At 36.0% G+C, this 14,178-nt stretch overlaps 1 protein-coding gene across 1 annotated transcript in view; it reads left to right on the forward strand.

Annotated features, from left to right (window-relative positions):
- Positions 1 to 12,011: 12,011 nt before the first annotated feature.
- The window catches only part of LOC126883121 (exosome RNA helicase MTR4), a 79,469-nt gene continuing 77,302 nt past the window's right edge, over positions 12,012 to 14,178 (forward strand). Inside the window, exons 1-3 of the mRNA XM_050648365.1 lie at positions 12,012 to 12,206; positions 12,280 to 12,387; positions 13,421 to 13,663. Of these exons, the coding sequence (XP_050504322.1) occupies positions 12,139 to 12,206; positions 12,280 to 12,387; positions 13,421 to 13,663 (419 nt within the window). The 5' untranslated portion in view covers positions 12,012 to 12,138. The remainder of the gene's footprint in view (positions 12,207 to 12,279; positions 12,388 to 13,420; positions 13,664 to 14,178) is intronic.

Here is a 14,178-nt window from a genome sequence, read left to right on the forward strand (position 1 = left end):
ATTTGAGTATTTTATAAATGCTAGAATATTCCACAGGGTGATGCGAAGTTTGGGAAACAAACACAGTTTCATTGGTACACCCGGTATACAATGACAATTTGCCTGTCTAGCAACAATATTATTATAGCGATATTGTTAAAGAATAAGGTTATAACATATTAAAAAATCACTTAAATCGGACAACAGGTTTAGAAAATTCGAGACATCAAAAATTACCCATTTTTAAGGTGTCCGGTTAATTTTGCACCCCGTGTATAAAAAGTAATTCGTGAATAATTTCATGCACGCGCAAAGATCCGTTGTAACAACTGTAAAGGCGAAATTACACGGTTCCACCGAATTGAATTCACTTCTATTATTAAAATTAGAATAATAACTATTTTAGTAAGTTACAATGGTTTTTAAAGCTCTATAAACCCACATAACAATTTCATGTTCTTAGTAGATTCATAGAACATACTTTTCAGAAAAAGTATATGCTGAGAATATGCTTAATCACCATTACGAATGCGCAGAGCAGATGCTAAGTATATACTACATTACAGTACTTAAACGTTCTATGTATATACTTAGAATGTACTACCGCACTTCTTTTCAGTATATACCAAGAATGTACTTTTTAGAACATTCCAAGGAAGTGCTATAAACCTTCTATTTATATACTTAGAACGTACTACCGCACATCTTTTTAGTTTATACCAGGAACCTACTTTTTAGAATATTCCAAGGAAGTGCTATAAACCTTCTATTTATATACATACTTAGAATATACTACTGCACATCTTTTTAGTATGTGAGAAGTATATACTTTTAAGATTATTCCAAGCAAATGCTTGGAATATCCCCTATCGTTGACAGGGCCGGCCTGGGACCGTGACATTGCCCCCTCCTCAAAAGATGGTTCCTCCTGGAACCGTGTCGGGACTCGAACTGGATGCTGGTATCTGCAACTGGACCCTCTTTTACAACTCCCAGTTGTATAAAAGTGGCAGGGGACGGTCTTTGCTCTGCACCAGTAACTATACGGATTGCAACAGACTAACACCTGGACCTCGGTGTCTTTAAAAATTTCTTCTGCCATATTTCGGATAACTCTCCAGTCTAATTGGCGGCATTCTAACTTTGGCATGGCTAACATTTGCACGTCGGACTCCAACACGTGCTCTCTCAATTGAATTAATGCATCCCATACATATTGGTGGGTAGGTTGGTCATGGACAGTGACTTTGTTACCAGATAGAATAGGTAACGTGATGCATCTTGGAGTTTCAATGCTTTGCCAGGAGCTGGCAGTTGGCATTGAAGTTCTGCAACTCGACCAAACTTTCTTCAAAAGACAGATGCCAACCCTCATACGTCTTTGTTACTGGCCGGGATGGTGTATGGGCCAGTGAATAGTCATCGGAAAGTGCGAGTAGATCTCGCTTTTCTTCAGTGGTAACACCATGTCTCGCTTTACCGGTACCTCCGTAGGCCCCCATGAACTCTTCAAACGTGAGATCAGGTATTTCTCGAACTTGGTTGACTTCCACTTCTTCATCTACGTCGTGGTCTCCCTCGTACCGCGCCAACCGGTTATGGTGGACTATCATCGGCTTTCCCCTAGGAATCTTGCTTATTCGGTAGATAACGTCATTAATTTTCTTGACAATGAGGTACTGGCCTTCGCAGAACTGCTGCAACTTGGGAGAACAACCTGTTCGCTTCTTTGGATTATAAAGCCAGACTTTGTCGTTCTCCTTGAAAAATCCCTTCTAGGATTGGGTATCTTATCGTTTCTTCATTCGGTCGCTAGCAATCTGAAAATGGGAACGGACCAACTCATGTATATCGTCCATTCTTCGCAATTCATTCTCATAATCCTCACCAGCCACATCTTCTCCAAGTCGACATCCAAACTCTAGATCACAGGGTAGACGCATCTCACGTCCAAATAGGACTTTTGCTGGTGTTTGGCCCGTTGATTCACTAACAGCAGATCTATAGGCTATTGCGAAGAACGGAAGGTACTGGTTCCAGTCTCGCTGATGATTGGACACCATCTTTGTCAAATACTTGCCGACTGTCTTATTCAGGCCGTGGTTTTTGTCTTCTTCATGCCTAGTTTATCACAAAATCCTTGAAATAGATCGCTCTCAAAGTTCCTTCCTTGGTCACTATGAATCTCCAGAGGCACTCCAAATCGGCTGATGCAGTCTTTGATTAACACATCTGCAATAGTGGCGGCCTTCTGGTCTGGAATTGCGTAGATCTCAACCCATTTCGTGAAGTAATCCATTACCACCAACATGTATTTGCATCCATTTTCACTTTCTGGAAATGGCCCGGCAATATCCAAAGCTATTCTTTCAAACGGACTTCCAACATTGTACTGTCTCATAGGAGCCTTTCTTTTCCGGTAGGGTCCGTTACTTGTAGCACAGGTAGTACATTTCTTACACCAGTCCTTCACATCGTCGGAACTATTCATCCAATAAAATCGTTCCCGAATTCTTTGAAGGGTCTTCTTTACACCAAAATGCCCTCCTGATGGACTGTCGTGTAACTGACGAAGTACTTCGGCTACTCTGCTCTTTGGAATCACCAACTGTGTTCTCCTCACTGAACCATCATCATTTTCCATTACTCGTTTAAGCAAGCTGTCTTTCAAGATAAATGAGTCCCACTGGGCCCAATACGTCATAACTACTGAGCCTAGGCTTGATATTTCTTGCCAAGATGGTCGACGATTTTCTTCTTTCCATTTTCGAATCTTCTGTAAAACTGGATCTTTTTCTTGTTCTTCCTTGATCTTGGTAGGCGTCCACTCGTCATTGACCACTGTTGTTCTTAGTATTGCTGCTTCCTTTGACTCCGTTTTGTTGCAATGGGAACACTCTGCTGGGCACGGTCTTCTAGATAGAGAATCAGCGTTCCTGTGGCTAACTCCGGCTCGATGCTCGATCCTGAAATCATATTCTTGAAGTCGTTCAATCCATCTGGCTATCTGATCCTCTGGATTCTTAAACTGCATTAACCATTTAAGGGCGGCATGGTCGGTTCGGATTAGAAACTTCCTGCCATAGAAGTATCGATAGAAGTGTTCCACTGACTTTACTACTGCTAGAAGTTCTCTTCTCGTGACGCAGTAATTTCGTTCAGGTTTTGAAAGCACTTTACTAAAATATCCCAGAACTTGTTCCTGTCCTCCTTGAATCTGAGACAGCACTCCTCCAATTCCCACATTACTTGCATCCGTATCTAAGATGAATTCTCCTTCTGGCAGTGGATACCCTAGTATTGGCGCTGTAATTAAATGCCTCTTCAATGTTTCAAAGGCCATTTGGCAGTCTCCATCCCAGCAATAATCCCTTGCTTCCTCTGTAAGTCGCGTTAATGGCTTAGCGATATTTGCAAACTTCTTAATGAACCTCCGGTAGTAAGTACATAGTCCCAGAAAACTTCTCACTTGATGTTTATCAGTTGGTTCAGGCCATTCCTTAATGGAATCGATTTTTCCTTTATCCACGGCCACTCCTTCTTTGCTGACTATATGACCTAAATAATTGACTTTACTTTGAAATAGCTGGCATTTCTTGGGGTTTAACATTAACTGGGCAGCTTTAAGTCGATTAAAAACGTCTTCTAAATTCTTCAGGTGGTCTTCAAATGTCTCTCTCAAAACGATTATGTCGTCTAAATACACCAGGCACGTTTTCCAAGATAACCCTCTCAAGGGGTCGCAGGAGCATTATAGAGTCCAAACGGCATAACGTTGAATTCCCATAATCCATATTCTGTCGTGAAGGCCGTCTTCTCCTTGTCCAGTGGATCCATTTCTACCTGCCAATATCCAGACTTCAAGTCCAACGTAGAAAACAATTTACTTCCAGCCAATGTGTCCAACGTGTCGTCGATCCGAGGCCGAGGATAACTATCTTTCTTGGTAACATTGTTCAACAAACGGTAGTCCACACAGAACCTCGTAGTTCCATCTTTCTTCCTGACAAGGACCACCGGGGAGACCTATGGGCTCGTATAAGGTACTATCACCCCGTCTTTCTTCATTTCTTGAAGAATCCTTTCAGCTTCCTCTCTCTTCGCCTGTGGTAATCGTCGAGCTGTTTGACGAATTGGCCTAGCGGTACCAGTGTCAATTTTATGTTTGACAACTGTCGTTCTTCCTGTCTTTCCTCCTTTCGGTACGAATATGTCACGATATTGCCTAAGAAATTCCCTTAATTTCCTTTTCTCCATTTGATTTAGAGATTGGCCTGCAACTGCAACCATTTGGTCGAACTTGTCGTTGGAATTATCTGATGTTGTCGTCTGACGGATTATGGACGTCACGGGTACACAAGTTCCTACTTTTGTCTCCTTCTTGATGGTCACTGGGTAGTCATTGACATTAATCAATCTCACGGGAATTTCTTTAGCAGAAGTAACCAATTCCTTTCCAATTATGATTCCTCGGCCAACCCACTTGTCATGGTTCCATGGCTCCATCATAACAAGTGTTCCTTCTTCTACAATTCCTTGTAGCCGCGCTGCGATGATCGTTTCACTCCTCGCAGGCACAACTGTATCTTCTTTAATAGCTGCTAGCACAGTGCTGTCATCATGTGGATGAAGAAATACCTCCTCGTTGCCAACTTTGATTACCCTATTCTTAAAATCCAATTGAAATCCATGCAAATTCATTACGTCCATTCCTAATATAACATCTTCTTCGATGTCTGCAACTATGAGAGTATGGACGAACTTTTCTGCTCCAATCCCTAATTGTATCTGGATTTCTCCGTGGGTGTTGGCATTTTCACCTGTGGCAGTCTCCAGTTGCAACCTGAGAGGCCTGTGTTCTTTGCATTTCATGATCACGAAGGCCATCAATGAATGTTTGAACAGCCAACTTTTCCATCATGTCTTCAGGAGCTGTTGGATATGCATATCGTACTAACCTGGCAATATTGACCTCGTATTCTTGAAGAGCTTGATCTTTCTTTTGTCTTCGATTTTTAAACTGCGACTGATAGATATGCTCTAAATGTTCGTGCCCGTATCGCATATTCAGTCTCTTTTTAAGCTGTTCGAAGTCATCTGTCTCCTCTACGGCTATGGTCTGGAGGACATCCAAAGCGTCGCCTCGAAGAGCAATAGTGAGGTTTACAGCCTTTTCTTTTTCGGACCATCCGTTCGCTCTGGCCGCCGATTCGAACTGTTTCATGTAATTGTTCCATGATGACTTTCCGTCGAAATTTGGCACCTTCAGACTTTCACTCTCTTGGGGTAAGAAATCATTGTTATTTTTTTTGTAATTACATTTCTACATCTTACAGTTTTTCTAATATTTTTTATATCTAACCTAACCACAATGTCAAACCATGTGTTCTGATGTTTTAGTTTTAAATATATTATCTTTTTAATTTACATATATGATATATGCACGTTTAGTAATAAAAATTTTAACTATTCTCCTCATCTAAATTCCATTTAATTTACCTTGCCATTTACTATTTTTGGATATTATTTAGCGAAGGTACAGTTTGGTTATTAGCTTCTTGATTGTTGATATGTGTTTTACTGTTACAGTTTTTGGGAATAAGATCACCGTTCTCCCTCCGGGAGTTTCAACAACCCTCAAATCGCCGGCGATAGAACAACGAGGACCATGTCATCAGGGCTGCAATCACATTACCAAGACTGCAACGACCAACATCCGTAGGCCTGGTGGAATACAACACCTACAACTCCAGAGCCTGTTGCAGAACCAGCAGCAGTACCATTCGACGTCAAGAAGTTACCATCAGCTACCAAAAGCCATAAGTATAATCCAGAATTGTTAGTTTTTGGCAAGAATTTGAATATATTTGTTAATGCAAGAAGAAGAAGAATATACGTAAATATATCCATAAACTGAATCACATAGTCAAACTCTGTGACGTCACGGGTCGTTTGAACTATTTTAAGATAAAGAAGACTTTAAATTTGTACTTCTAAGTTATTATGAGTTTTTGAAGCGTGAAATTTTGGAAATCTCATTTTTATACAAAACTGAAAATTATTATGTAATAAAAAAAATGTGCAAGTTCACTACTATTACGCGACGGCTACCAATTTATGACTAAACACTAAATTCTAAAAATGTCTGTTTATACAGGGTGAGGCAGATAAGAGTCCTATTAGAAATATCTCGAGAACTAAAGGAAACAGAATCATGAAAATTGGAATGAAGGGGTTTTAAAGAGTGATCTCTTTAATGAAAATATTTTCATCGATTTGCTACTCCCGGTTATACCGGAAGTGGCTTATAACTTCGTCTTTTTAAATGGAACATCCTGTATATTTTTACATTTTTGGATTCTCCTGGATGTCTGCTTTCTTAAAATATGAGGTTTTGTAATGTTATACAGGGTAGTTTAAAAGATAATTACGTTTTTTTTCTTAATTTCCTAGCAACATTCACACCCTGTAGAATTGTAGTAGTTTGACATCAAAAACTCTATTTATGATCAAATGATTCTTAATATAGTCTACTATTGTTAAAAATTGTTAGTATAGCTAAATGTTGAATTGTACTATACAGGGTTGGTCGAAACTCGGAAAGAGTATTTTCTGAGTTTTCTTAAATAGAACACCCTATATTTTATTATTGTAATGAAATGATATTTTATGCTACTTTTTTATTTCTTAAGCATTCCCTATACCTAACTGCTTTAATTTGTGAGTTATTGGTGATTCAAGCCAAACATTAATTTCAACAAATAATACGTGAAATTTTATTAGGTTGGCCGTGAAAATATTCAATCACAAATAATTTTTCGGAAATAAATACATATTAATCTAGACTGATCTTTAAAATTGCCAATAATGGTTGAGCTATCAAAATATCTACGTCGTTAACATTTTTGGCGCGATTAACATTTAAGCACAAATTAAAGCATTTAGGTATAGGGAATGCTTAAGAAATAAAAAAGTACCATAAAATGGCTTTTCATTGCAATACTAAAATACAGGGTGTTCCATTTAAGAAAATTCAGAAAATCCTCATTCCGAGTTTCAACCAACCCTGTATACTAAAATTGAACATTTAGCTATACTAATAATTTTTAATAATAGTAGACTATATTAAATATCATTTTAACATAAATAGAGTTTTTGATATCCAACTACTACAATTCTACAGGGTGTAAAAATTGCTACGACAATAATAAAAAAACGTAATTAGCTTTTAAACTACCCTGTATAACATTACAAAACCGCATATTTTAAGAAAGAAGACATCGAGTAGAATATAAAAATGTAAAAATATACAGGGTGTCCCATTTAAAAAAACGAAGTTTTAAGCAACTTCCGGTATAACCGGAAGTGGCAAATTGATGAAAATATTTTCATTAAATGGATCACCCTTCAAAACCCCCTCATTTCAATTTTCATGCTTCTGTTGCCTTTAGTTCTCTAAATATTTCTAATAGGCCAGTTATCTGCCTCACCCTATATAGTTACGTACAATTGGACCGCGTTATGCATAACTCGACCAAGCGCCACTTTTACCTTTTTGAGAAAAATGAATTTAAGTTTATGGCGTTCTGAAAAATCTATTTAACATTTTAAAAATTTGATTTTTAGATATATTTTTAAAAACGGTAAAATGAATTTTGTTGTATTATTATTTAAAGTTTTAAAATTATATTTTAGCTGATATAGACAAAAATGGCGTTTGGTCGCGTATTGCTTTTTTCGTTATTAACATTTTAATAATTTGCATAAGTCGTTTACTAAACAAAACTGTCGCTTGGGAGGTTTATGCGAATTAAAACATGTGGTTTATAGAATATTTTTATTGTTTTATGACAAAACTACATTGTAAAACTAAACATAACAACAGTGTTGTATCATAAGATAGTTACTATCTTATAAAACTGTAGTCTGATATAAAAACAAAATTGGTATAAGACCTTACTAAAGTTCATCATCTTCAAGATCAAAATCAAGAGGTCCATTTAACCCATCTATATCATCTTCCATATTTGGATCACCAGTCAATTTTTTGTAAAACTCTTTGGTATCTTTTGGAATAAGGCTAAGCAAAAATTTTAGATCCTCAAGTTTTTTATCTGGTATTGGCTTCCCATCTGGCCATAGCAGCACAAGTGATTCTTTAAAATTTTGATAAAGTTCTGATGATGGTCTTCCTCGTTTCTTTTGTAGACTTATCTCATGAGCTTCTTCGTGGAAAGAATATTTAACAAAAAGTTTTTCGCGGCATTCTTTTCTGAGTTCAATCTCTTTGAATTTAAGCCAATTAATTTTATTATTAAAGATATCCACTTTTCTATTGACGACTCTTTTTTCCAAATTACAAGTACCGAAAAAGTGTTCCTTCTTCATTTTGTGAACGATTAGAGGATTTTTTTTTTCGGCACGAACTCATTACATTCATGTAGTCTACCGGTGAATACATTCTTTGTTGGAATTTTAAGGCGCATTCAATGTCACCAAAATCTGTATCATTTGGCAAAAAACTATGGCCAGATGTAAGGAAACGTAAAGTGATTCTTTCCAGTAAAAGATGCACATCAAAAATGGCATTTAACATCAAAACTATTTTAATGTTTCGGTTCTGCCCTCCACAGCTGTCCGACCACAAAACTAAATGTTTACATGCCTCCATATCTCTAGCTTTCAACACATGTCTAAATAAACAAGAGCCAACTTCTTGGGCCCCTCTGCCGGCTTCGCCTTCTAACCACACATAACAATGGCCTTTATTATGTTTAGCTGTATGTATACCTAGATTATAAAGCCAAAGTTGGCGTTTGTAAAAACTACATTTGTAGGTATACGGGGAAGAGGCAGTGTTTTTTCCATATCAAAACACAATACTTCAAGTTGTTCGTCAAATTTTGCACGCTTTCTGTCTGCATTTAAAGCTTGTCTTGCTTCTTCAGCGGAATCGATGTGGTTATCTCTCTCAGTTTTATATTTAACTTGTTCTTCTGTGGCGCTGTTGTTTATTAGAATTTCTAATTTGTCACAAAGGTTACAAGTGTCTTTTTTCAGTGGTTTTCTTCTGAAATTAAAATGAGTTAAAAAAACGTTTTTGTACTTCGAAAACGACACAGGTGAATTATTAACTTGCTGCTTGTACAAATCGTACATAATGGGCAATGTAGTGTCTGCTCGTAAGTACATTGAACTTGTTTTTTCCCTTGCATAATGAGACTTATATTTTGGAAATTGTTCAATATGTTCTAATATTTCTTGCAATCGTTCTTCTGATATTTTATTTTTTCCGCCTGCTCTTCCTCTTAAGTCTTTAACTCCTTCTATCCTTTTTTTTATTTTAAGGCATTATCCACTTTTGCACTCGAAATTCTTAGGGTTTGCAACAGAAATGTTTTGCAAACTACGTGGCCATTAATATTGTACACCCTGGAGTGCATTTTTTTAGTAGAATTTTGTTTTCTTTTTCTTTTTATTGGACCTTCTTGAACCATGGCGCAAATTAAGGCACGTTGAGCATCATGCGAACTTACATCATAAAATTTTTCGTATTCTTGTTTAGCATTTTCAATGCCAACTTTCGATAGACAGTCGCATTTGCACAAATACTGACGAAACTCTTTTTTTAGTTTCATTTCTCCTGTTTGTGTAAAGTATGATTTATTTTGAATGCAGTGTTTTTTGCGGATTTCTCTATTCTGACTAGGGAACTTTCTCTTTCTCCCTTTTTTTGGACGGCCCTGATATTTTTTTTCTTTCGATTTTACGCCATTCTTTTCCCCATCATTTTCTCCTTTATCGGATTGCTCCATCTCTACTATATTGTTATCTTCATTAATATCTCTGTTGACAAAATTTAAATCTTGACGATATTCTTTCCGACCCGACTGTCGGTCTTCTTCTTGATTTTGATTATCATCCATTACTCTTACGTCACCTATTTCATTTTCCTTGTTTGAATATCCATCCGAATTACTTCCTTCCTACAAATAAAGTAAATAACAATTTAGAAATCTGCTATTTATTTGGTTTTTTATACCTCATAAATTATGTCTGGTAATTTTAGATTAAATTCCACTTCCCGAACCGTTTGTAAATCGCTGTAAGTCTTTGGGGAAACAGCTGCTGTATGAGTACTTTCTTTCTATAAATAACAATAAGTAAAAATTAACAAAACTTAGTTAAACATTAAAACTTATAATAACATACCTCACTAATATCTGTTGCTGAGTTAAAATCAACTTCCTGTAACGGTTCTAAGTTGGTATAAGTCTGAAGCGAACTTGTTTCTTGCCGAATACTTTCTTCCTATAAATAAAGTAAATAAAGATAAACAAAACTACTGTAAAAATTTAAGTTTTTAATTTACACATCAAAAATAATGTCTGGTAATTTTTACAATACAAAATAACTTACCTTCTCCTCGTTTGTTATTTCTCGAGCACGGTTTGAAATTAGAGCAGTCCTCTGCAACATATTTACACGCTTTTTTACACTTTTAAACACAACTTTTATAAAAAATATAACGCGACACTTTTTATATTGCTCAACAGACTGAACTGAATTAACAAATTAACAAGACGGAAACAATGCTGCCAAAATCCCGCCGATTTCCGTTTTTGCATAAGGCGACCAAGCGCCAATATTATGTCGCATAGTCTTATAATACTAAATCTAAGTCACTTAGTCGGGTATTGTCAAATGTTTACAGACATTTAGTCGATTTGGCGTTTAGCTAAAAGTAAAATATTTTCCAAAATACAGATTTCTAGGCTTTGGTGATTTTTTCCCAAATAGGTAACGTCATTACTTGATAGATGGCAGAATTATTCCAAAAAACTTGAATTTGGCGCTTAGTCGAGTTATGCATAACGCGGTCCAATTAGTCTACTGATTTCCAGAAACATCGAAAAGGTAAACATTATTTACAGAGCAATAAAAAATGGTCCATCGATGGCATTCTAGATACGCCGATCGTAAACAAATTTCCTCTCGCCCTCAGACAATTCGTGGGTGCGATAATGGGTATTAAGAAGACAAGCCTAGGAGCCGCTTTTGGTTGATCATTTCATCTTTGTTAACTCGCAAGTATAACGAGTATGCATTGGTTTATGTCTGGTCTATATATGTTCAAATCTATTAGCGATTTAGTAGCATTTCCACGTGATTTCCACGACAATCTCGGTTTTTATATCCGCCCGTCTTGTTATCTAATTCCATAAATTTGAAAACCATTATGTATGAAAGTTATAGGTAGGTAAATTTTAAATCTTAAATTATACGTTTCGTTCAAATACGGCTCTTTCTTGAAACTGTGGCACGCACGACTGACTTTAAAAGAAAATCATTCAATGTTCAATTCTTGTATTTACACGTTCATTTCTCGTTCAACCGCGATGAAGATTGAACGCCAGAAGTGAAAATATTGAACATGTTCAATTATTTTAATGCGATTGAAAGATAACATTCAATGGCATTGAATGATCACTTTTATGTTTACATGGATCAATTTGGTTGCTTCATTCAAATTGAAAGGCAAAAGTGAACCGTGTAATTTCGCCTTAAGCATGATACTATAAATAACAAGATAATATATTGCACATCCGGATGTCGTGACGTAACTGGAGACCGGCAAGTTCGTAATGGTTCGTAATCATTCGTAATGTCCGATTACTTTGAATTGTTCGCGGTTGTATTTTATATTTTATCTTTGACAGTTATTTTGACTGGAATCTCGACACTAAATTTTTTTCGAATACATTGAAGTTTAATTTTATTTTGCTAATTGAATAATTCCATCACATAATGCATACAAATCCCATTTACCTTTAACAAGAATTCAAATTCAACTTCGGGTCTCCAGTTACATCATCAATGCGCGAGTTCGGACGTATTTGCGTGGATGGACACCAAATATCTGCAACCATGAATTAGAAATTTTGACAGTCGAAATTTTGGTGGATGCGACGTGGCTAACTTCATACTGATTTGCCATCTGTCCATCACTGAGCTCTGACATCTCTTGTTTGACATCTGTCACCTGTCATAATGAGTCTGTCGTTGTCGGTCGAAAAGTTAAACATTTTAAAGAAAAAGAATAATTGTTATGATTATTAAGATCTCATCTATTAATACTAAACATATTAAAGTATAAAAATGGCAGATTTAATAGACGACCTTTTTGACTGTTTCGAAGACGAGACTCCTTCCAAGGAAACGATAAAGTTAGTAGCTGTTTTTAAGATTATAACCTCAAAATTGCACGTTTGGTATCGTTATATGAAATATATTTTTTAGGACTTCCGATACATTTAAAAGGAAAAGTGACCAACACGACGATGAAGAGGAGGAGAGTACTCCAGCGCCGAAACGAGTTAAAAACGATGAAATCGTGATTGACATAAAGTAAGATTCATAATATTGATGGAGGTAACTTTAACACAATAATGTATTTTTATCTTCTGTCAGGACCTTTTGAGCAATATAGTCTCCATTATATAGATGCTCCAAGTTTCTGTTGAATATTTGGTTAATATTGTGAGGTTTATTTTGAAAATCGTATCACATTGCTGCAACTAACCAGGATGTTCCAAATGGGGGGGTTACAACTTCTGGAGAGTCTCTGGGGGGTATGGTGTTAAGCCTATATAGCTCAAAGTTTATCCCAATGGGGGGTTATAACCCTCCAAAACCCCCCTGGTTATGCCACTGCATTGCTGGCTGATGTTACATTGCACAAAGTAGTAGTGGATATTTTGAGTTTGAACCTGTAATTTCTAATTTTTAAAAATCCACAAGGAAAAAGTTTTTAGTTGGCTGTATACCATATAATACAAAAAAAGAATAAAATCCTTTATAAAAGGTATATATTTAAAAATCTCTAAAAAGGGCTACATCACAGAACTAGTTTTCGATTGGATGACCAATCACATGATTACGTGATCTAACATGCTAACCACCAAAATACAATATTATTTATTTATTCACGGGCAAGCCCTATTCAGATATAAATAAATAAATAAATATTATAAGAATATATGGGTACAAACCCTTTAAAAGTAATCCGTCAAGGAAACATAGATGGAATATGCGAAATTAAACATGGATGTTCAAAATATTCCATGTATGTAATATGCTCTAGGTACCATCTGAGCTCTAATTCGCATGTTGACATGATGACAGTATGGTAGCAACTTGCCACCATACTGTTTCCTTGACGGATTACTTTTAAAGGGTTTTTACACATATATTTTTATAATATTGTATTTTGGTGGTTAGCATGTTAGTTCACGTAAACACTGATGATGATTGGTCATCCAATCGAAAACTAGTTCTGTGATGTAGCCCTTTTTAGGGATTTTTAAATATATACCTTTTATAAAGGATTTTATTTGATTTTTCTAATTTTTAATCAACTTCTTACACCTATTTGTTTTAGTTTTGAAGAATTGAAAAATAGAATAGTGGTTCACACTATAGATACAGTTGATTCTTGTACCCACGAAGTGGCTTGTCCTCCAGGCCATGACTACATTCCCCTACAACCTGCCAGAGGAGAGCCTGTCAAACAGTATCCCTTCAAACTTGATCCCTTTCAGAAGGAATCTATTTTGTGTGTGGAAAATAATCAGTCCGTTTTGGTTTCAGCTCATACTTCTGCAGGAAAAACTGTGATCGCTGAGTAAGTTATTACTTTGTTTTGGTTTATAAATATGTTAATGGTAATATGTGGCATTTATTTTATTTCAGAACTCACAAAATGCAATAAATTTGATTTTTTAAAAGATTTACATTTCTTCAGTATAGTTAAATAACTCAGTGTTTCCTCACCATTTGCTTAACATTTTTGATTGGGTACTGTTTTACAGATTTGCAGCGATAGACTTTGCTGCTAGCAAGGGAATGATCATAAGCTCAACCTTTTTCCTTAAACAAAATATCCATACAGCCACATTGCTCTCACCAAATTGTCAAACAACCAACCAGATATACAGCTTGTCTACTTAAGTTGGAAACATATGGGAAATTTTTTTGTTACTCATTTTACGAAAAAAAGTTATTCTTTATAAAAAGTTCTGCATGCTCTAAAACCAAGATTAAATCATCAGATATCAAATTTTGTCAATATTATACGAGGTATGTCAAAAAATATGAACAGAGTAAAGTACCTTTATTTCTCTCGAAAATTCTTATTAT

Source organism: Diabrotica virgifera, chromosome 4, assembly GCF_917563875.1.
Source record: "Diabrotica virgifera virgifera chromosome 4, PGI_DIABVI_V3a".
In the NCBI taxonomy this organism is placed as follows: domain Eukaryota; kingdom Metazoa; phylum Arthropoda; class Insecta; order Coleoptera; family Chrysomelidae; genus Diabrotica; species Diabrotica virgifera.